This window comes from Nymphalis io, chromosome 13 (assembly GCF_905147045.1).
Source record: "Nymphalis io chromosome 13, ilAglIoxx1.1, whole genome shotgun sequence".
Lineage (NCBI taxonomy): Eukaryota > Metazoa > Arthropoda > Insecta > Lepidoptera > Nymphalidae > Nymphalis > Nymphalis io.
The window spans coordinates 12,503,805-12,528,617 of record NC_065900.1 but is presented as its reverse complement, the minus strand read 5'-3'; the positions used below and the strand labels follow the sequence as shown (position 1 = coordinate 12,528,617).

Below are 24,813 nucleotides of genomic sequence, written 5' to 3'. Positions count from 1 at the left end.
AGAAGAAATTAATATTGTAAATTAAACTTTTTGTGAATAAAAGCAATATTATATTATAATTTTCTCTTTAAGACTTTTAAGGCCCTGACTTTTCTTGCCTGTTTGTCTAGTAATATAAAATCCTTGACACATTTTTAATCGATCGTAAAATCAATTATTATAAATAAATAAAGATAATGGCCATACATAAATAAATCTTCTTTATAAAAGAATGTAGTCGACATAATAAAAAAGCAAAATTCCATCGAGGGCGCGTACAAGACATACGTCACACTTCATACACATTTCTTTTTTTTTTCGTCTGCAGTAGTCAAGGTCGCGTGAACATGCACTCGGCGTTATACAAGATTATCAATATATTCTAACTTATAAGTAATACACCTAACACAGTCACTAATACGTTGTAAAAAGGTACTTAATCGAGAAGCACTATCTCAACGACCGCACGTTAAATTATTTTATTCGTTTGGAAATGACAACAAACTTAGTTGGCCGCGTGCGAGCGTACATGTAGCTTGTGTTGTGAATTATTAAAAAGAAAATAAAGTCAACGTACGCGGGAAACATCGATTATCATGAATTTTATATCATTTGTGATTTGGACGTTAGAAAGTAATTGTTTTATAGTTTACACGGTAATGATAGTGCTTTTTGTTGCATTTACAATGTTCCACAAAAATAGGTTAGAAGAAAATCAAAATAGAATTGGCTCGAAAAAGAAATTGGTGAACAACAATGGCAGTAAAGGTTAGTATCGTTTTATTTATGTTTCGATTGAAAATTGCTATCATTACCAACATAAATATCCTTTTATAAGTAATATGTTCTCTGTAATGTGCCTATATAGAAGTTTGAAATAAACACATTAATAATTTAATAAACTTCTTCTGAATAATACGAATATTATAAATATTAAATTATTATTATTATTCAATATACGCTTTGTCCGTGTGCTACGCATATATATAGAGATTCTTTTACGATTTGGTATTTAGATGACTTCCTGTGTGTATAATGTAATTAGATATAGCTTAGGATAAGCACTGGAATCCCATAACATATTTGCCTGAATTAAAAAAAAAATCAACGAATTTTTTTTTTCGAAAGAGGTTTAGGTAAGAGTCGTAACTTTTACCAAAACCTCCTTCGAAAGATTGTATAAATAACAAACACCTGCAGTAAATTTACTAATTTAGCATCTTTATAAGTAATCGAGATTTTAGGTACTTTGTTCTTTTGAATTTATTCAATCAAATGTTTAATCAAACCATCAATCAATCAAAGCATTCTATATTCCTTAGAATATAGAATGCTTTGATTGAATATAGGCTTCTATAGAAGCCTTTTATTATTTGAATCATCTTTATTAAATTATTTAATCCTGTATTTTTATCATCTAAATATATATACATTTTTTTTTTATCGAACAATAAGCAATTTTTTTAACATGATTTTTTTTATTTATTGCTAAAGTTGAAAATATCTGCGGATTCTCGTTGTAGAACAACAATAAAAACCGATGATTAACTACTTAATCGGCGAAATGTTTACTTCATTCACATATGTTTAACATTACGCCGTCTATATTCTTGTCGGAATATCCAATAAATTACAATTTGGACAAAAGGTAAATAAACGCGATATTTAAATCTGTCAAAACATCCGTTCTGTTATATGCTCATATCAGTTACTAAGTATATATATATATGTATACATTTTTTAAACTAAAACCGAGATCTATTTACTTCTTTATACATTTTATTGCATCCTTGTTCAAGGTGAAGCAGCACACCACGTTAGAGCAACTTATATCAAGCTTAGATTCCATTCCATATGTAGTACGGTATTGCAGTGCGATTCTATCCGAACTTACTTCATTACTCACGCGTAAAATGTTGAAAACCGTCTTATGGTCAGTTACTATTTTGATGCGTATGTTCTTGAAATGTTATAATTGTAATGGTCAATATCGCATGTCACGACGTTTACGACTGTTTTCTGCGGTGAGTTTCGAATTTGTTCGTACAGCCATACTGTAGTCATATCTTCGATGGATTAGCTGAATATCAGCTTGCAAGTCTTCGGCGATGTATAAATAGACCAAACTAAGCTCCTATATTTCGAACGTTGCTGTAAATTTTCGAGTCTATCGATATTTTCCAGATTATTATTCAGATTGATTTGATCGCGTCTTTGTAGGGGGATCTACTGATACGTATTTGATATACTATTTCGTACGAAGCGCTTTGTTTCTTTATATCTGTCGCGAACATTTAAGGTGAAGAACGCTTATGCTTATATATTCAAACCAGATATAGGCATGTTCTGGATCAGCGAGTTTTGTCCTATAGATTATTCCAATGGTAGAAGAAATAAAGAAAAGTAAACATTCCATTTAAATATCCCATGCTATTTGCTATATTATGCACCATAAACAGTTCTTGATTAATTTATAATTCAACACTATTTCACTTAACTACTTATAACATTCATTTTACGTCCCCGATAACAAATTCGTCGACATTTAATTAAAAAAACGCAAATCCACGAATTTTAGACCTCGATCAATATCGATTCAAGGTCTATATTGTTTATTTATCTTAACCCCTAATGCCATTGGAAGATACTATAGCATTCAAAGCTTACGATATAATATCAATGTGTAGGTTTTTGAAAACTTTAATAAATATTACATTTATATTCAAGCTACACATTCATTAACGACCATAGATAACTTAACGATTTTTAATTTGTAATTATAATTTTTTTATTACATTCGTCTTGTAACGATACAAGTGAGTGAGTGAGTGTGAGCGTGTATGAGCAACACAAAAAAATACGAAGAATATTTCGCATTAATCGCCTAAAAAAACTAAGAAGGTTAATGGCAAGCCAAAATTAGTAGCTTTTTTTGAATAGTATTAATGATATTAATTATCTATACAACTAAAATTTTATAAAGCGGTGACGTTATAATGTAATTAAAAATGTATATATTTAGTTGTTAGTTACATTGTGTCGTGAGCCATGTTGAAAAGGACGTGCGTTTTTAATGTGGCAACGAAAGTGTTAATTTTATTAAAGAATATTTACATTTTTCAGGGCGTGTATTATATGACATACAGAGACAAACCTTGATAATCGTATATCCTTATCGTAATTCATTGGAATAGTGTTAATTAGATAATCTATTCAAAAGCCAACGGTCTACAAAATATTGTGTATAGATAATAACAGTTATATGCATGCGCGTTTTAACCACGTCGTGAATAGATTCCATGCATTTGTAATTAAATTAATAACAATCCTTACTTGTAAATATTCTTGTATTAAATATACGTTGAGTTGATCTTATCACCAATAACAAGAATTGTATGTTATTATATTGAATACATAATTATATTTACTGTTTTCAGACAATTCGAAAGGAAATGATAAATTCAGTAACGTTTGTTTTGTCTTTATGTTTCTCGATATCTAAATTCGCATCTAAGATTAGAATATCTATGTGTGTGTATTTTACTGGATATCTGGATATTGTGATAGTTGACCATGTATATATTTTAAGAAAAAGCGTAAACAGTTAGTTGCTTGACGTTCCTTCTAGATAGAATCTACATTCCGAACCGTGTCAGTTTTACATTTAATTCTGCAACTTGAGAATTACTTGTCCACTTAAATAAATTATATTTCGATTACAATATATAAACAAATTGATATGTCGATCCACTCCTATTTGCTCGAAAGGTGATAAAATCATTTAAATTTTTGGTTCTCCATTGATCTATTTTTAAACACTTATACAACTGGCAAGATATATCAGTATAAAATAAAAAAATAAAATTAAAAAAACGTTCGTTATCCGAGAGTTGATAGTGTTTTTATCATAGTTCTATTTAAAAGTATACAAGATAAGAATAGATATACACCATGAAGTAAAAAACAGACATACTGATGTAGACGAGTAGGTATGTTGTCCGTTGGTTCTTGCCTTGCTTACACGTGTTAAAGAAATACCACTTTTGACCAAAGCGTACCCTCCTTAAGGAGAACTTTTGAGGCTTATTTCACCACGGATTAGCGGTTACACATATGTCAGCTCCAATACGTGAAGGTTACCTCACGATGTTTTCTTCCACTGCCGAGGACGAGGTAAACATTTAACACAAATTAACTACATGAAAACTCAAACGGTGCATGTCTAAAATTGAAGTCTTGTGGGTACACCTGTTGGTACTTATTATTTCTTTCTTTAAGATCCTTAATTATTTGCTACTAATATTATTATTATTTATTATTACTTCTCTTTATACTTACTTTGTCGATAATAATTATGAGATGTATTAAGTACAGTACGAGTTACTGACTGGACCTTAGCTTCTATTTAAATTTCCTTTCCAATATATATGCAAAAATCAGTCAATTGTTTTGTATATGGATATATTTTATTTATTGAATATCAATTGTTTTATTTTAATATTCATTGATATGTTCCCGATATCGACAAAAAATATGTCACGGGGTCAGTACACTGAAAATAGAAGGTTAAACGTTGTGTGTTTATCTTATGAACATTAGCAGCAGTTCAGTCGTTATCATTTAATTGTTAGTGGCAAAATATAAATGGTATATAATAATATTCTTAAATATAAGTACTGACTATATTATTTTTAAATCCAATAGATCTATTTATTTAAGCAATTATTTAGCCGTTAAAAATTAAAACATATTTAAGTATATCAAATTAATTTATTATATTGAAATATATTGAAATATGATGCTTATTACATGGCTTGCCATGCTTTTTACATGAGTCTCACAGTTTCAGCTAACTTCAAATCTAAGCTCCAAGTGATCCAATATTGATATATTTTTTTATTTTTTCATATATTCTCTATTATGAATCAATTTTAACGATTTGTATACCCTATAAATATTTTCACGTAATTGAAGTTACGCGATAAACTCAAAAAACTACCGAACAAATTTTCATAAGGTTTTCCAGGCACGAGTCACGAGGGGTTAGGAATATAATTCATTAAGGATTTGAGAAATGACTGAAATATAACGACGATGGAAGAGGTCGGATATAGAATTTTATAAGAATCAGACTTATAATAGCGACTATGTATTTTACACTCACACTTTGTTGTAGGATGACCTTTGGTTCTAGATACACAAGTACGCAATCGCTAATGTCCATTTGTAAATGGCTATATAAATATTAAATATTCGTTATCTATAAAGCCCCGGCCACTAAACTCGGATATTATAGAAAATGTCAAATGCACTTTATAAAAAATACTGCTATTTTTTCTAATTGCATTTTGAACTTTGAAGCATCTGTTGTAGAAGTTTTTTTTTTTTAATTGAAATAGTTATTTAGATAAAAGTTTCTTTCGTAGGTTCTTCTTAGGACTTTAATAATAATAGACAAATACAAATTAAAATGATCGCATTGAATGTTGCTAAGAATGCTAGCAGGATTTCTCTGTTGATTCGTAATTCTGATTCTCTGGACGAAAAATCAACCAACACAGTGACGTTAAATAAGCTGTGTAACATAAAAATTATAATTTTAAGTAGATTATGAAGAAATAATAACAAAATAAAATTATATACATAAATACATGTTTATGTGGACAATTGGTGGATAAAAGTGCCAGTTCGGAGAAGATGAGATGGACGTTTGATATAACTTTGTGAAATGATTTAAAAGTACTAGATTTAAGAGTAAGTAAGATATACCTTGAATACTTTCAACTATTTTAATTTTACTAAAAAGTAAATTTCACTTGTTTAAAAATAAATTAGCACAAACATTGATTTATACTTGAGTAATATGAAAATAATAGCTTCCTTCCTTATGTAATCGTAAACAATTCGATTCCCATTGGTTTTATGTATTCCGGTAATTTACAAACCATTACACAAGCTTTAATACTTACAAATTTTATTGTTAAATATAATATTATATAAAAGAGTTTCCGCCTTCACAAGCTTAAATAAGCAGTGGTACTCTTTAAGAATTTCTTTGTCTCTCAGTCGAGAAATGTTGAAACCGACTAACAATGATGAACCATTCTGATTCGTATTTCCTTTAGTGCTTCGTGGAAAATATGATTTTATAGTACACTAGCATTATAGTAGTCGCCGATGTATCTTCATTCTACATAGCTACTTAATCAAATAAAATCGTTTTTATTAAAATTTAGTACTTTCGAATCGTCAAGCGCTACGGTTCAGAATGTAGATTCTAACGCGAAGAACCTTGTTTCTCCTTTTCTTTAAAAAAAAATATACATTTGCGTAAATTATATACAATTATTTAGCCCCCACTAATTCAATTCTTGTTTGGTTTTGTAAAATTATTATATGTTAATAATTTAACCATATCATATTAAAATAAGAGAACAATGTAATCAAAGGCACATACGGATGTCTAAAGAAAAATGTAAATGAATTTAAAAAAAATAATTCAGTAACGGCTTACATTTTATTTTACGAAACATTTATTTTCTTATTTCTGAAGTTAAAATAGTTACCGAGGTTATTCTACATTAGGTTTATCTATAGCTGTTTGGTTTGCTAAGTGGATTAGAGCCACTTCCTCGCAATTTATGGGTAACCTGATAAGAGGTTATCTTCTGTCATATATGGTGTGGTAGCGATAACTAATACATCAGCAAAAGCTTTCCTGAAGATAGCTGGCGTCAGGCAGATGGACGAACGTAAAACAAATGTAAAATAAGCAATCTCTAAATGTCCCACCACTGAGCTATGGTCTTTCCTCCTTTTGAGGACAATGCTTGGAGCCTATTCTACCGCCCTGCTCTAATGTGGGTTAATGAAAATACATGTAGCAGACTTTTTATCTACAAAACGCATTCAAAATATAGTGGTACTTGAACCCGCAATCGTAGTTTAATATTCACGTATTCTATCCACTGGGCCATCTCGGTTCGGACGAATATAAATTCTGCGAAATCCCTTCCCTTGCAGTGTCATCAAATACAGAATGCTGACCCTGAGTAAAATGGATAAGAGCAAGTGAATGGTGAATGTTGATGAGTTGTATCTATTATAGCCTTGCCAAAGTTTACAAGTTATAACAATAGCACGAGAATCAACGATTTTCTCGTGTACAAGATTATTCTTGCGTAAATCGGAATTAACAGACAAAACTAACCTCTTTATATCATTAGCTTGATACTTTAGATAAGAGTATTCATTATTAATGATATGAAATTATAATAATTAATACAAGATTAAAACTAATTTACTATTTTTAAAGTATATTAATACATTGAAATATTAAATATATACAAATAAAAATTAAAAATAGCTACTGTACAAATTGTGACCTCCACATAACGATCCTCTTGGCGAAAAATGAACCGGTCCGCCTATCACCAGTAGAAGCAATAATAAATAAGCATTATAATAATATCCACATTCAAAATCATCATGAAGACGCCAACATTTATGTATATGTATATTATATAAAACCGAAGAGTTTGTTTATTCGAACGCGCTTATCTCAGAATCAACTGAACTGGCTTAAATTTTTGCGTTAGACTATTTTTGAAAAATGTTACAGCCATGCTTTGTCTTTGTAGCTGGGATGAAACCACGCTAAGCGTTACTGCTTTCGTACGTGCCTCTGGTGTATCTATATATTAATATTATTTTAATTTGTCTACATGTTTTTATTACCAGGCATCACGATTTACGCCTTAGGAATTTATAGAAATATGGTACTCATATGCAATAAAAATTTGAGTTTGCATTAGACGTCGTAGATTCCAGACGACTTCTTCATTGACTCGGAATGTGTGCCAGTTTGACTGGATTTGTCTTGGGGGTTTCTAGATTCCTTAACCAGTATGGACGGCCAGTGTGCCCATAACCGGATCGTCTGTATCCATTTTTAGTGAAGCTATATAAAATTCAGGCTATGGCCTTCAATAGCGGAAATATCCATAAACGTTAATAACAATAGTAAACTGTATGAAATAGGAATGTGTTATCTAATGGGACGGAAACCGCGGGGCACAGATCGTTATGTATAAAACAATACGCATAGATATAAACAGAGCAAGATCAGAGTTCGCTGGGATTTAATTACATTCTCATCATAAAGAATAGTATTTATATACAAACATATATACACAGATATTTATTTGAAGAGAGACAACGTGGACGAAATGTATATTTTTGTTTGAAAAATTCTTTATTTGAATTAATTTTTCTTACTCATTCTATAGTAATCTAATCTCCACAAACTTTATTGCTTTATTTGCAAGCAATTACAATCTTAATTTTAGGTTTATCGACAATACAAATTATTACATTAAATTAAACTTTAATACTGAATATTATGTCATAAAAAGAAACTTTTCGAGACATTCATTTGTTTCAATAAGGCTTACAAAAAAATATCTACTATAGCTTATTCAACTAGGTGACTTTCATACCGATTATTTGATTAATTTTCGTGTGCAAAGGTATTAAGAAGTTTAACTTTAGGTTTGTAATTTCTCATTGCTGTTATTTTTATACTGCCTTTGTAATATCAGCTATCACGCATCCTGCGCAACATCCTCTGCGTTTTAAATTCAAGTTCAATAAAAGATTTTGTCGTGAGATTTGTTTTACTACGTCACGACGTCAGTATGACTAATTCGTATGACGCTACTGATATTAAAAATGCTAACGTCATTATCTCTACTAAATTTCATTTGATAAGAAATTATAAAAATAAAAAATCTAGATATGAGATTTTTATTTATGAAGGGTTCACATATACGATTATATCTAAATACAAACAACAAATAAAACTACAATTAACGACTAAAGAAACAATACACTACAGACAATTTGTTTAAGCTACAATCCAAAACAACGATGAATACAAATTGCAAATTGATATTGTATATATATCATCATTGATAGTATTACATGCAAGTATATCTTGATTTAGTTACATTTTGGCTTTAACGATGCTCATTTTTTAATATTTCTCGACATCACTATCTGATTGCCTTGGCGCAACTTGATTGGCGAAAGAGGATATTATTTCTAACATTCACCTTTGATTGGCTGAATGATTATGACAGATATATACAAAAAGTGTGAACCGGCCGATTGATTTCAACAAAACAGGGTCCAGTATATTCCAATTCGTGTTCCTGCCTTTGTTTTATCTTCCTCTTGGTATATAGTTTAGTATATTATGTGCCTACACATTTTCACCTGAACCCGTCGTCTCTATTATGAATCACCATTCTAAGGTTGAAGTTCAGATTCTCCTTGGTAGTTGCCAGTTTCCTCACCGCGACGTCATTGTCTTCGGTGTAGTAAACAAAGCTATGTGTGACACGTTATAGCATCCACTGCATAGGATACGCTGTCGAGTTTTGTGAGATTTGAAGTAGACCTTTATATTGTGAAGAAACGGACGGAAACAACAGGATTTTCTTTTATCTCGATCTTCTAATTCATGCGATAGTTCTAATGCCTAGTGATTAGCCAAACGAAAACGTCACCAATGTATGATTTATTATTATCAGAGGTCACTATTTTTATGTGCATAATTAAACACATAATTTTCATTAAATAAAGGAAACGAGCGATGGTCTAACCTTAAGGATAAAACTTGTCTGACTTGATACATTGCGTTGATTGCAAATTGAGGTCATATATATTTATACACTTACATTAGTGCGCAGAAAATTAATGGGGAATTGTACAGGACATCAGTTCACGTAGTCATGATACTGTTAGCATTGTACTATTTATCTCGTCCGCCATTTTATCATTGTCATCACTGAAGCGAGATGTAATTTAAATCATCTTTATCATCGTATCAATCAAGATTGAAAAAATCGGTAACTTTGCTCATAAATAGGTTATTGTTGCCCGAAAATTCAATAAGATAACAAAACGCATAGTGAAACTTTCGCAGAAAAAATTAATAAATTATTATAATATACTTCAGTAAGCATATTGAAATTAATTATTATTTACTATCCGAATAACAATGAAAAAATACATTAACTGTTATTTTTGTATTACCATAATAGTCTTCTCCTCAAAAGGGAGAGGAGGCCTTAGCCCAGCAGTGGGACATTAACAGGCTGTTACTGTTACTGTTACTTACTGTTAAAATAGTCCCGTATTCAAAATAACTGATGCTTTAAAATAATAACTTAAACCCTTATGATTGATATACATGTAGGAGATTGTTTTTATGTATATGTTGTGTGTATCATTTTGTTATATGTATTGCTTAATAAATACGCAAATAATAAAAGCAAACTAATTGCTTAATAAATACATTTTAAAAAATAACACTTCTGAGCAAAGATAACAATATTATATATTTATTAAAACAGGAAAGCAATACTCAAAATTGTTATTAAAATAATATTTAATCTACTTTGCAGAACGAGATCATTCCGATGATGACGATGATCCTGATTTTCTTGTGCCAGCCTTTCCTGACGATACTCCGCACATTCCTTACAAACCACCCAATAGGCCGATGGAAGACATCCTCCGGAGATCCCTAGATTATTACGAACTTATGGCAAAGAGAAGAACAGTAAGGAAATTTAGCACAGAGCCAATACCTCAGGAAATTCTGGAGAACGTTGTAAAGACAGCAGGTACGCCCTGCGATTCACCATCGTCAATACTCTTGTATTGCTTTGTCCTGATTTTAAGGCTGAGAGAAGCCAGCTTAATTCACAAGGGACACATTAATGTCTTAAACTCTTATGATCGACAGAATATTAACTTCACCAGGCATTGTTCCAAACATTGAAATGTATGGAAATAATGACTTACTGCCAGGTTCTCATTACCGTGCCCTGTCTGCATTTAAGATATAAAATAAAACGATACCTTCAATCTTATAAAAAATAATTCAATTAACGGCAGACCACCAGAAACATTCTTATTGACATACTTGTTTTGAAATCTGCAAAAAAATAGTCTTCATTACTTGTAAACATACAACCAAATCAAACTCACGATTTAATATTTCGCAAATTTAATTAACGGACACGAAACCGTCCGTGCGATGCGATTTGCGTGGTTTTTCGTATTTTGTTGCATTCATATTCTTATTAGTTAAAATTGATATAAATCTAAGACACGTTTGTATTTAAATTAAATATTATTCATAACTAGGTACGTCCCCATCTGGTGCTCACACCGAACCTTGGACCTTCGTAATCGTACAGGATCCAAAAATAAAAGCAGCTATTAGAGGAATTGTGGAAGAAGAAGAGGAACTAAATTACGCTAGAAGAATGTCTAGACAATGGGTGACAGACTTAAAACCTTTTGCAACGAACCACATAAAGCCTTATCTTTCTGAAGCGCCAGCTCTTATTCTGGTCTTTAGACAGAGTTATTCCTGGCGAGCTGATGGGAAGAAGAAGATGCATTATTACAGCGAGCTTAGTGTAGCCATTGCCGCTGGCTTTTTACTGGCAGCTATTCAGGTAATTATAATTCATCATACAAAGGTGGTTTGTTCAAATATGTTAGACGATCATGATATCGTCTAACATATAATAGCGATAGCGTATAAAAATCAACGTATGGAAGGAAATTTACAATTTTTTTTGGCCCCAATCCTTTGTGGGTTTGCGCAAAACAATTCAACAAGTTTTTATCGCAATAGGATGAATGATTTAGCAAAGCACAGGCAAACATTCATTTTTATTTATTAAGAAGAGAATAAAATTTTGTACAGAATAAAACGCCATATTTTTTGCTATATAATTTTCCATGCATTATCTGCGGAATATCTCAGAAAGTATCAACTTCGCTATGTCGAATATTAGGTCAAATCTAGAATAAGTACCATATTGTAGGGCCTCAGGAATATTGATTAATAGTTTGACCAAAAGAGATTCAATGTGGCTTTTACAATCTATTTGCAATCTAGCTTGGATAAGAGAAGACATTTTAATTTACTGATAAAAAAACTCAAAGCTTATTTTGATTTCTAGTATTGCGGCCTGGTAGCCCTAACCTCTACACCTCTGAATTGCAACGCTCGGTTAAGGGACCTCCTCTCCCGACCAGCTAACGAGCGGCTGGAACTACTCCTGCCTGTCGGAAGACCGCACGAAGAATCCACCGTACCAGATTTGAAAAGAAAAGATCTACATGAAATCATGATTAACGTTTAGTTATACCTAATTACATTTTTATCTGAAACTTTGCTCATTTGTAAATAAAATTAAGGCTTAGAAATAAACATTAATATTATGATTTTATTTTTTATTCAATTATAATGGTACTTGTGCTGCATGAGAGAGCTAATTCACGCAATCTATAATAACCTAGGAGATAAAGCATTAAAGAATAAATTCAAATTAAAATATTATATAACTACTGCTTCTTAGTTATTATCGTAGACGGATGTGGAGCGTGGTTGATACTGATTATATTAAATAAAACCAATTATCCAACTCGGTGACGTTTTATTACAATCCTGCACGGTGATAACTCTTGATAATTATTCCCGCCTTTTTCAAGTAAAACCGTGTTGCCATTCCAAAAATATTAAAAAAAAACAAATACAGAAAAATATTACGACATACTATTAATAACCTATCATAAAAAAATATGAGAAAAAAAATCACTAGGTCGTCTAGATAGGTTGTTTCACAATAAATATTTTCTAAAGTTATGTTCATAAAAATAATTTTTCAGAAAATGTGACGATACTCGTAACGTTGGTATAAAGAAAAAACAGTTTTTTCAAAAAGTTTTTAACTTGTGGGGCAATGTATACTGTTATACAAAAGGTTATCCTTGAAAGCCTTCAAAATTCCTGTTGCTAAAAAAACAATGTAACGTTTGTGGGGAAATTTAATGCGAGTTCATTGGAGCTTTGGGGGAGAAACGATCGCCCTTTGTCTTCGTTATATATTGAAACGGGAAGGTAATAATAATAACAATATGAATATCAAATGTATCTTTATATCTTAATACTTTTCCAATTCACCACTGCTATTTTCCGTTGTCATGGCATGACGTTAGAAAATTTAAAAATTTGTAAAAAAAGGAACCTGCTAAGTTTCTTTCACCAATTCATTTCCGGTCCTGTGGTAGATTATACGTTGAATGTTTTAATCTAATGCTCCTACTTTTAAAACTAACTAACTTAAAAGTTCAGTCCAATGATAAAAACGGAATAATCATTCAAAAACTTTATTAATTTATACTACAAAAAACAAACGCAACCAAACAAATATTAACTTGAATAAATAGAAGTATCAAAAATATAAAGCAATGAAGTTTTAAATCAATAAAAATATATATATAAATCGTCTAAATGGTATAATATTTTGATAATTTACGGCCATACGGAATGAAATGTTTTATACTATTCCATCGAGCCTGCAATCATTATCTGCGACAGCGACGACGACGGCGTCTGCGCCGGCGGCAGCTGCGGCGCCGTCGGCGGCGACTACGACTGCGCCTGCGCCGTCGGCCACAACTGCGACGGCGGCGACGGCGGCTACGACGCTGTTGATACGTTCAATTTTTACTTTGGTATTAGGTACAAGCTGAGATGGCCCAGTGGTGAACGAACGCGTGAATCTTAACCGATGATAATGGGTTCAAACCCGGGCAAGCACCACTGAATTTTCATGTGCTTAATTTGTGATTATAATTCATCTCGTGCTATACGGTGAAGGAAAACATCGTGAGGAAACCTGCATGTGTCTAATTTCACTGAAATCTGCCACATGTGTATTCCACCAACCCGCATTGGAGCAGCGTGGTGGAATAAGCTCCAATACCTTCTCCTCAAAACGAGGAGAGGAGGCCTTTAGCCCAGCAGTGGGACATTCACAGGCTGTTACGGTATTAGGTACAATGGTAAAAACAAATAGTTTGATTTTAAATTATTAATTTTTTCATATAGCATTTCATTTTATTTAACTATCGGAAAGGGGTACCTCTGAGTTTTTAACGGTTCGTATCGGTAGAATCTACATTCTGGGTTTTGTTTAATATAAAACAATTCATTATCTTATTCAAAATAAAGATCTTTTTTTCATCGAAAATCTAAAACCTTAAAAAAACACAAAATAAAACTAATAATAAGATTATTTTGTAAAAATTGTAGCTTATAAGCGATTGATTAGGTGTCGTTTGGAAGATTATCTGACAAAACCTTAAAACTCACACGACAGGATCGCCTTCGTGTGCGACAGGCCCGTCGTCGCCGCCTCCTGCAGCACGCATCTACAGGCTCGGCAGAGTGGGACCGAGAGGGCGACCGCGGCTTATGGTTAAATTTCTCACCATTGCGCCTTATGGAATTAAATTGCAAATGTTCATTATGATGTTGTACTGACCGTTTTCGGCCACGGTGGCCACTCTCAAGAAAGTAGCGCAATCGTATAATCCGATAGAGCGGCAAATCCGACACAACCGACGAGTTCAATGGCAGGACCTACTTCACGTAAAAAGGACGGTCTTTTTGAGGAACAAGAGTATAAATACTGCCAACTTCCAGATTCAGTAATACTCAGACTTCACGGCAAAAATCCAGTTTGTACCCAGGACATTGGGATCTGCCGATTTAAATTAGTAATAGCCAGCTAGATCAAACCTACGAGGCAGTTAAATATTGTCAAAGCCATTTTGTTATTACTTTTAGAAAGTCATTTATTTATATTTGTTTATATTGCATGTTTCTATTAGTTCTTAATCCTGAAACTTTTATTTTGATGCTTCTCGGTATTAAAAATGTAGACACATTCAAGTAACATATAAGAAAAGGCACAGACACGTTTGTGGAAATACAATAATAAATTTAAAATAAACAGAATATCTAAGTTTACATTTAACATTGCAAAATAAATATATACTCATTGTAAATTACCTCCTATTAACTCCATCTGTTGTAGCAGGTTGCCTGCAAATAATTTTTTTTCATAGAATAGGTAGGCAGATGAGCATATTACCAGATGGTTAGTGGTCACCAACGCCCATAGATATTGTAAGAAATGTGAGCCATCGCTTACATCGCCAATGCGCAACAAACCTTGGGAACTACGATGTTATGTCCCATGTGCCTGTAATTACACTGGCACACTCACCCTTCAAACCGGAACACAACAGTACCAAGTGCTGATGTTTTGCGGTAGAATATCAGATGATGAGTGGGTGGTACCTACCCAGACGAGCTTGCACAAAGCCCCACCACCAGTAGAATTAAAAATGTGACAGCAGTATTGTACTTATTCAAAAAAACGAGGCGTATATAATATTCATTCTGAGCCGGTGATAGTTTAATATTCAGTTTAATCGTATTACATGACGATGTACTTATGCCAACTCGAATGAAGGATATATTGATTTTGACATGTCAAATCACAGAAGTCTTACGTGCTGTCGCCTGACTTCTCATTCGGCTCTGAACTTTTCTTCTTTTTCGTTGCCGAACTGTCATGGTTGTATCTGTAGTCAGTGTGACGACGCGCGGCTGCGGCTCTTCGACGCCTACAATTTTACAAAAGCAATATCACGTTAACTCGTATTGCATTTGATACTGCAACATATATGATTAAGTTTATCTTTTCAATGCACATAGAACGAGAAACTATATGACCACAATATACATATATAAATAAAGCTCTTTTTAGATACAAACATCTAACACCAACCCATAAAATTTACGATGACACTAAATTATTCAATATTACACAAATTTACAAATACAATACAGCTATGTTGATAAGAAAAATTTTAAACAATAACATTCACACACAAATTAAATTAACAAAAAACGTACAGATACAAACACGAAGCTCACGACGGGCACATAACATTCAAGTATATAAACCTAAAACTAATTACGGAAAAAAATGTATTTTGTACCAAGGAGCACGAATTTATAATTCATTGCCAAATTATATAAAAAACGCAAAAACAATATATATTTATAAAAAATTACTTAAAGATCACATTTTCAAAGGTAATGCTAGTAAATAATCATATTTCAAAAATAATGTTTTTAAAAAAAAATTCTAACATGTAAACCGGCCTTTATGCTATTCTCAATAACAAGACAATTATTGAAATGTACCTACATATTCACAAATGCTTTTGTTAATCAAGTTTTTTGTAATACCGTCTATTTATTTGCGCACTCTGTATATTAATTGTAACTAATTTTGTTAAGTTTATTTATTGCTCCTCGAAGTGATTGTAATCTTGAGAAATAAAGTGATTTTAAACCGTAACCGTACATATATAAATATACATTTATATATTATTAATCCATACAACCTATTCAATAAAATTTATTATTGAAACTGAGAATATAGACTCGTATTTAAGACAAGAGCGCTGACTTAATTTTTTAGAATAATTAAAAAATCTTTAATAATAATTACTTCTGTTTAAAGTCAACATAGGTTTTAAGCCTGGCGGTGTATCGCGGTGCGTCAGTTTCGCTGCGTTTGCGCATGAACACCACCAGGTCATCGTTCAGTTTCTTCTTCTCTTCCTCTGACTCCATGCCGCTGCAGCCATTCACCATTACCTTACAGGAATTTACTTTTAAAATTAATAATAAAAATGTTAATATTTAAAAAATAAAACATTATTTTTTTTCCGTTGTGAACGTTAGCCACGTTGTGTTCAAATAAAATTAGGGGTTTAAAAATAATGTAATTAATAAAAGTACACAATTTGACTTCTTACAAATATACTTTCAATTCGCTTAATGCTTCGTCAATTAGCTTCTGAAGAAAAATTATGATGCTTCCTCCTCAACTCCGGCTATAGTATGATTATTGTAATCTATAGCCAATAGATACAATAAGTGAAAAGTGTAATATATTTCCAAAAAATATTAGTTGACAAAAAATAAAGACATTCATTATACAATCATCGGTATATATTAACATTAAATATTTATAATGATGCTTCCCAGGAATAGATTATTGTATCTTTATATCAATGTATAGACAAAAAATTGGAAAAAGCCATGTTTTGAGTTTAGTATATCAATATTTTATTAAGTGTTTTTTCTTACGAGTTCAAATATATATATATATATATAGAAGGATTTTTTGGAGCACTTTCTATACACTAGCCGTGACTACGAAAACCATGATCACGAATAATTTAAATTACCTCTTTATTAATTTCAAGACTGTCATTTATTTTTAGATTACTATATAAGTTTACGATATACCGATGTATGTTTCCCATGAGTTCATCGAAATAACGCTTGGAATGACGATTTTATATGTATCCAGGTTGAACTAATGAGGCCAAATTGAATCCTCCAAATTTTGATTACGATATCCTGACTACGGTGGCTATATTTAAATGAGACTTGCCAACTGTGCAGGATATAACGCAGTGCACTAGTGTGAGCGCAAACTACTCACTCTCATAGTCCGAAGCGGCAATTCGACTCGACCGGAGAGATTTGCCCGGCCCCAGTGTCATCTTTAGTTTTACAAGCTAGCCAGACTAACGAGTCAACCTACCACATAAAGCCTAGTAAAAACTATGTAACTTACTTGCGTCTTTAACCTTTAAAATCTGTTTGATAAATTTACTTTTGAACCAAACAAACAAAACCTTATTTACTATTTACGGGTTAACAAATGCCTACGAATTTTATTTGACATATCCGGAGACAATAGAAAAAATTAACTATATAAAAAGCCTCTAAGCGTCCCACAGGGTAAAATAGAAAGCTATTTACAAAAGTTGTAACATGTAAGAGGCTGTTCAAATTCAAGTTGTGCGTTGTTTCATCTATAATATCTTGATCATTATTTCATATATAATTTAATCTTATTATATATTAAAAAAGTAGTTCAAAGTTGAAATTGATACAGAGCGAGCGAGCGATTCACTTTATAGATAAAATATAAACCAAAATCGTTATTTTTTTTTAATAATTAAATAATTAAAATGCGAAACTTACCAATATTTGTTATTAGGGCGCCAGTACATTGTTGTATTTCTATAAAAATTTTGAAAAATAAAAATACAAAATCACAGCTAAATTCTTGACATAATAAAATTTCTTTGTTTCACTGTTTGAAGTGCTGAATTCTTTTAATTTTTATATACTTTTTTCATTGTAAATTTCATTGTGGCCAGTATTTATATAAAATATAATAATTGAAAATTTTTAAGTAATAACTACAGTAAATACTTTTCAGAAAGACAGCGGGTTTATTCTTAATATAAATTAATTATCTTTAAATAGTATGTCGAAAAAAAATTTTTTTTTCAAAAAAATTTCAGTTACCAACGAAAATCGCATTAACGTAACACAATGTCTGTTATATTTAAGTCACAATAACTGCTTTCTGTTAAATTAATCAATCAAAACACGGGTAGAATCGAAAATTGTACCCGTGTTTCGGTGTTTTTGGTACATTCGACAATTATATTAATTCTTGATTATGTACATTGTACATGTAAATTCCTCTTTAAATTAGTCAAATCGGATCTTTTGTTAAGAAGTTACTACTGATATAAAAATAGTAAAAGTAAAAAAAAATGCCGCGGTGTGAGCGAATCACGGACATCGGAAGAGAACAGTACGCAAGTAAGCTTATAACGGCCCGTCCCGACTTCATACGGGTAAATAAAGTATTAACATCCGCTATTTGGTCTATTCGCCCATACGGTACAGTGCTAAGGACATACAATGAGATATATGCATAAAGCATAGTACACCACGCTCTTAGTATTTTGTTATGCGTTTATTTATTAAATTCTAGGCTCTGTTTACGGCTTCTATTATTGTCTCATCGTACATTCGTCCCACATTTTAACAGACCTCTTGAAAGATATATAGAAAAATACATATATATATATATATATATGTGTGTATATGTATTATACAGCCATTTAGAATAAGCATTTTTTGTCCATAGCGATGTATCCTTTACATTGGGACATCTCTATCGTAAATAAGATTATATTTGAGGTTTATAATTTTTATTATAATAAATTATTCCAAACAAACTAACAAACTGATAAAAAAGCATAGTCAATTAGTATAAAAGTAGCCGATATGAGTCAAGATGGCTCATGGTTAGAGAGCGTAAGACTTAACCGATGATTGCAGGTTGAAACCCAAGCACCACTAAGTTTTCATGTGCTAATTTAGCATTTTTGTTTGTGTTTATAATTCATTTCGTGCTCGGCGGTGAAGGAAAACGTCGCCTGGAAATTTGCCATTTGTCTAATTGCACTGAAAATCTACCATCTGTGTATTACTGCATTGGAGCAGCGTAGTCTAATAAGCCCAGCGGTGGTGTATTTACAGGCTATTGCTTTAAGTTTTTTTACGACAAAAATGATTATCAAAAAAAAAACATCCATTGGAGTTGAAGTCAAATGCAACAACGACCTTCCACAAAGTTTCTTTAATAAAAATCACTTTCTAACCACGTACAGGGTGGTAACATAAAACGTTCATTTATTTCCATTAAAATATAGGTTAATGGGATCTCGGTCCCAAGCATTAAGAAAGTAGGTATTAATAATACGAATCCATTTGAACCAATGAAATCCTTTGCTCATTTGAATAAAGGTTAATATTCCTTGGCGGGAATTAACGAAAGTTGCGAGTTAAAAATACGCCCTCGGAAACATTCGTTTGCTTCCGCGCCAGTTCGCGCCCGCCCGCCTTCCGAGATGCGTACGCACACTTGGGCGGATGACAATACCGGCAAATATTAAAACAACAATACCCAGTGATCCGTTAGTCAATTATTTATATAAATATTTAGATGTTATATGCAATTTGTTTTAAATAGTTTGTGCTAAAGATAGTGTTACAGTTATATATGTTTCTTAGTTATTTGTGTAATCCAGATGTGTGAGCGTGCCTAGACGTAAATTAGTGTCTAGCGATATCAAGTGAATATTGTGCGAAATTTCCAATTAACGGCCACATACCAAATTGATATAACATTTCAGGCAAAAGTGATACTAAAATTAATAGAAATCAAAACGTTTTTGTGTCTACAAAACGAACAAAAGATGCATTCCTTTAGAATCTCTTCCATCTCCGATACGAGTGATACACGTGCGTTTATTTTCATTTAAAAATAGACACGAACCGACATCCGCAATTTTTACGATGGCATCAGCAAAAGAAAGTAACGACGCCATTGATACCAATGACAGGCAAACGGAAGACGACAGAACGACCAAACCAAGTCGAAGAGATACAAAAGATTTTTCAGAACTGCCACCGAGTGGCACTTCTCTGCATAAAAGACGAAGAGGAGAGCCTCCCGCTACTTTATCAGTCAATGCGGTGCAGACACCCTCTGATGCTGAGGGTTCTTCTCCATGTACTGCAGGACCCACACCAGAAGAAGCATGGACTCTCCAAGATGGAGATACGACGGATCCTGAAGCATTATGCGATAATATGCTTCTAAGACTAAAAGACCGAGATGATCCACTTTCGAAACGAGGTAAAGAGTTGGCGTTGCATACCAAAGATACATTGGAGACCTTGGACCAACTCGATAAATTACTCGAACTTCTGGACCAATTTGTTACTCTTAAAGAACACAATTCACAACTTTTCAGAAGACTTCGTGATATCAATCATTTGAAACGCTTTCATAACGCTCATAAAAAGATAGACCAGGAGAACGAAAGATTAAGAGATGAGACAAAAGAAATGGAACTTATAAATGAAGCGTTAGACGCTGAGCTAGAATGCGAGTATGGTCAGGTAATTTTTGACGCAGTGATGGCCGGTGGTCGAAGCATGAAAAGAACTGGGTCAAGGTGGAAAGGACATTCTAGGTTTGGAGGATCATTGTTGAGGAAACAGAGATCACGATCAGCAGGTGGGGAAGAAAGTGATGTATCTCCGGGAACTCCTCTTAGAAGGAGATCTGATGGTATTTTCTCAAAAGAAGTCGATAAGTCTAAAGTTTCTAATTGGACAAGAGTGAAAGCAGCTTTCAGGTACTGCAAATTATTATTATTAACATAAGCAAATATTATTTATCACATGTCCTACTAACACCGACAGAGAACTATTTGCTTTATTGAGCATTACACGTACCGATTTGTAGTCAAAATAAAAACAATCACTTTTTAGGTTATACTTTAGTTACCTATCATTGGATGAGAGCTACTTAAAGAGTATTTACTTTAATGAATTTATATATATATATATATATATATATATATACCAAAAATAAATACGAATATTATACCAATACAATGTAAGCTTATAATTACTTTTAACAATCTCCAGTGTAATGAATTGAGACAATTTATTTTTATATTATACATACGTCTGTCTAAATGTCTGTCTAAGTGCGCTCAAAAACTACCGAACAGATTTTCATACGGTTTTCGATGTACGATTCATTAAGACTTTGTGTAAATAGGCTGAAATATGACGATGATTGTTAAAGATGTCGGAATAAATCATGCCAACTGGAAGGTTCGCTGGCCTGCGCTGAGTAACCGATACTATATAATATGTATTACGATATAAACGAATCTGAGACTTTAAATAAGGGAAATTCATCGATACAACCATATATTTGTAGAAATTACGTTTTAAATACTTCTCAAAATCATTGAAAAAAAAAGAAAAAAATTGTACCAACAAACATTTAAAAAAAATTGTACCGCAGATTGTATTTAGCATACAGCAATCATTACAGAAAAAAATACACAAATAAATAATTTACTTAAAAGTAAAAGATCGCTAATTTAACGTATCTATTTAAATAAAAATCAATGCTTATATGTTTGCCTTCTATGCCTTTCCAAACCAGAAAAATGTGGGGGATTCGTCCACGCCCAAGAAGTTTCTTGCCTAAAAAACGAGCCTCTTTTGTATTGTTGTCCTTCGATAGAAACCTTCTTTGTATACCCTTATTTTATCCGCGTGAATCAGGGCAGGTATCTAGTAACATTTATATACATTAGAGTATGTATATATCACTCATTAATTAATTAATAGATTTTTTTATAGAATAGGAAGGCGGACGAGCATATGGGCCACCTGATGGTAAGTGGTCACCAAAGCCCATAGACATTGGCATTGTAAGAAATGTTAACCATCGCTTACATCACCAATGCGCCACCAACCTTGGGAACTAAGATGTTATGTCCCTTATGCGTGTAATTACACTGGCTCACTCACCCTTAAAAACCGGAACACAACAATACCAAGTACTGCTGTTTTGCGGTAGAATATCTGATGAGTGGGTGGTACCTATACAAACGAACTTGCACAAAGCTCTACCACAAGTAAAAGTTTACACCGAATGTAAAACATACAAAGTAACATTATAATATTGAAATTGTCTTTATATACCTAGACCTTAACAAAAAGTAAAGTAATAGCCTGTAAATGTTCCACTGCTTGGCACTAATGCGATTTGGCGTATATGGTACATGGGGAAGAATATCATCTGACAGAAGCAGGTTTGCCTTCACCACTGAGCAAGAGATGAATTATATACACAAGTTAAGCACATGAAAATTCAGTGATGCTTGTCCTGTAGCAAGATTCACGTATTTAAATAAATAACATTTATTTCTATAGGATATAATCGCAAATTGTAAACAAAAACGGTACATCCACATAATTTCGATTTTACACTTAAACGGATTTGAATAAATTTGGTCGTTGCTAATGCTTTGCATTACTTTTAATATAAACGTGGAAACCACTTGTTCAAAATGTGTACTAAGCTTGCCTTTTTACTACATTTACTTATCTTTATATTATATTTGTTTAGTGTTTTAAATAAGTATAGTAGCAGCCTGTAAACGTCCTATTGCTAGACATAGTCCTCCTCCTCGAATAATCTTCAAACTATTTTCCCCGTGTAAATAATGTTTGAAACTTATTCGATCAGGCTATTCCTGATTGGTGGAAACACATTCATCCATGTACACTGTACTATAAGTACTACTTATTATCCTATCAATTCGCCAGCCTTGGGAGCTAGCGCTGTTTAAAATAATAATGTGTTTATTCACGTAGCTCTATGAACATTTTTGATATGACAGTAATAGAATATTGACTCCAGCCATAATAACCATAAGATATCATGCAAATCTATGAATCATCATATAAAAAAATACGTGCTATGTTGTTTCCCATTCATGATTCTACAATTATATACGGTTACTGGGCCCTCAGTAAACTAAACGATGGCTGGATTAACCGTGATTTAACTGAACAAGCCACCAACGGTAGACGTTTACATAGCAATATCTTGAAGATTACTTGTTGCAGATGGGAGAAAGCACAGTGGCCACCAGCTACAATAGGGGGAGCAGCAGCAGTGGCAGCAGGAGCCATGGTGGGGGCGGTAGCTCTAGCCGGTTCTAGTCCAGGATCCCTTCCAAATCCCGAACCAAGGGATTCAGCCAGCTTGACTCCAGGAAGTGCAATATCATTGACACCGAATTCTTCGTGCGAGGAATTGAGAATGGAGACAGGTTTATAATTGTTCTTTGCATATTTCTATTGAGCGTTATATATTTAGGTAGAAGAACTCTTTTCATACTTAAAAGTAACTTTGAAAATAGAATTTTGATGTACAAACAACCAACGCATTAATATTTTTTACGTATTTATTTTTATCGTTCTGGTGAAACTTATGAAACGTGAATATGGTTATTTCCCCAAGCTGCTACAATGCGGTTGATTGAATACACATGGCAAAAGCTCGACCAACATATGCAGGTTACTTCACCGTGTTTTTCTTCACCACCAAACAGGGTATTTAATCCTAAATTAAGCACATAAAACTCAGAGGGAGAATCCACATCTTCGGTGAAGCTTCAAGTTTGAAGTTTCTAACAATTATGAGCATCTTGTCGAAGAAACATACCTCATAAGTTAATAATAAAAAAATAATCAAATTACCTCAAATTTAATAAAAATGTTTCATTGGTCGACAAATATATAATATTTACGATCAATATATAAATAAAGATATTTTTATAACACTCATAACTCACATACAACATCAAAAAAAGATAAATCGTATAAGTAATATGAGAATAGTATTCTATTTTCGAAACAAGTATGCGTGCGCGCATGATAGAATGCTACTCGAATTGCATATGGACATGCACTTTAAAAATTAAAATATTTTAATATCGTATATTTAAAATATTGTTTAAAATATTTTAATATAATATATTTTAATATATTGGGATGTGATCTTGGGTTTATGTAGGAGCTGTTTTGTTTGTAATTTAAACATGGCTTTTGTATGTTATAGGTATTTGGACGCGCTTAATGGGCCACCTGACGTTAAGTGGTCGCCACCGCCCATAGACATTATCTATGTAAGAAACACTAATCATTCCTTACATCGCCAATGCGCCACCACCCTTGGGAACGATGATATAACATTTTCTACAGAAGAGTGAGTGATCCAGCCACAAGAAATATAACATCTTACGTGATTGAGCTGGCTCCTCCGTCCCATTTATGTTATAAAGAAATATATAAAAAAATATAGTTATGTCTTAGCCTTAAATATATACAAATAAAAATTAAAAATAGTTACTCTACAAATCGTGACCGCGTGGAATGGTGGCAAGAATGCTAGCAGCATTTCCCCTTTGAGTCGCAATTCTTATGTATCCCAAACACCTAACAATTTTATATATTATAAAAATGTCTGTACATAGCTTAAAAATAAATGAATAAAAACAATCAACGAATACCAACTCCTAGCTCTCTTATTGTCTATAATATAATCCTGTACA

General features: G+C 32.5%; 3 protein-coding genes across 6 annotated transcripts in view; 2 read left to right on the top strand and 1 right to left on the bottom strand.

The window, feature by feature from the left end:
* The first annotated feature begins 491 nt into the window (after nt 1–491).
* On the top strand, nt 492–12,491 carry LOC126773032 (iodotyrosine deiodinase 1). The gene is made up of 4 exons (XM_050493653.1): nt 492–747; nt 10,449–10,670; nt 11,197–11,513; nt 12,027–12,491. Exons 1-4 carry the CDS (start codon nt 576–578, stop codon nt 12,207–12,209), a joined length of 894 nt encoding a protein of 297 aa, XP_050349610.1. The 5' UTR covers nt 492–575; the 3' UTR covers nt 12,210–12,491.
* Nucleotides 12,492–13,271: 780 nt separating this feature from the next.
* Nucleotides 13,272–18,117, bottom strand: LOC126773037 (protamine-like). 2 transcript variants are annotated; one of them, XM_050493661.1, is made up of 6 exons: nt 17,996–18,117; nt 16,443–16,591; nt 15,433–15,546; nt 14,927–14,959; nt 14,225–14,351; nt 13,272–13,557 (listed from the first exon to the last, which is right to left on the bottom strand). In XM_050493661.1, exons 2-6 carry the CDS (start codon nt 16,586–16,588, stop codon nt 13,435–13,437), a joined length of 543 nt encoding a protein of 180 aa, XP_050349618.1. In that variant the 5' UTR covers nt 16,589–16,591; nt 17,996–18,117; the 3' UTR covers nt 13,272–13,434. The 2 variants fall into 2 exon arrangements, with proteins under 2 accessions (XP_050349618.1, XP_050349617.1); XM_050493660.1 differs by lacking the exon at nt 17,996–18,117 and adding an exon at nt 17,448–17,468.
* A 1,607-nt stretch (nt 18,118–19,724) lies between these two features.
* Nucleotides 19,725–24,813, top strand: part of LOC126772994 (uncharacterized) — a 35,947-nt gene continuing 30,858 nt past the window's right edge. For all 3 annotated transcript variants that reach the window (XM_050493600.1, XM_050493601.1, XM_050493599.1), the window contains exons 1-2: nt 19,725–21,021; nt 23,324–23,529. In XM_050493600.1, the coding sequence (XP_050349557.1) occupies nt 20,174–21,021; nt 23,324–23,529 (1,054 nt within the window). In that variant the 5' untranslated portion in view covers nt 19,725–20,173. The remainder of the gene's footprint in view (nt 21,022–23,323; nt 23,530–24,813) is intronic.

Bases quoted from the DNA above. Each gene is read 5' to 3' on its own strand.
- LOC126773032 (XM_050493653.1), top strand. From the start codon at position 576: ATGAATTTTATATCATTTGTGATTTGGACGTTAGAAAGTAATTGTTTT. The intron at 748-10,448 runs GTTAGTATCGTT...TCTACTTTGCAG, and splicing joins GAACAACAATGGCAGTAAAG to AACGAGATCATTCCGATGAT. The intron at 10,671-11,196 runs GTACGCCCTGCG...ATTCATAACTAG, and splicing joins GAACGTTGTAAAGACAGCAG to GTACGTCCCCATCTGGTGCT.
- LOC126773037 (XM_050493660.1), bottom strand. The intron at 15,547-16,442 runs GTAATTATTATT...GTAAAATTGTAG, and splicing joins TATGTTGACTTTAAACAGAA to GCGTCGAAGAGCCGCAGCCG. The intron at 14,960-15,432 runs GTAAGACTTCTG...AATTATTTGCAG, and splicing joins GAGAAGTCAGGCGACAGCAC to GCAACCTGCTACAACAGATG.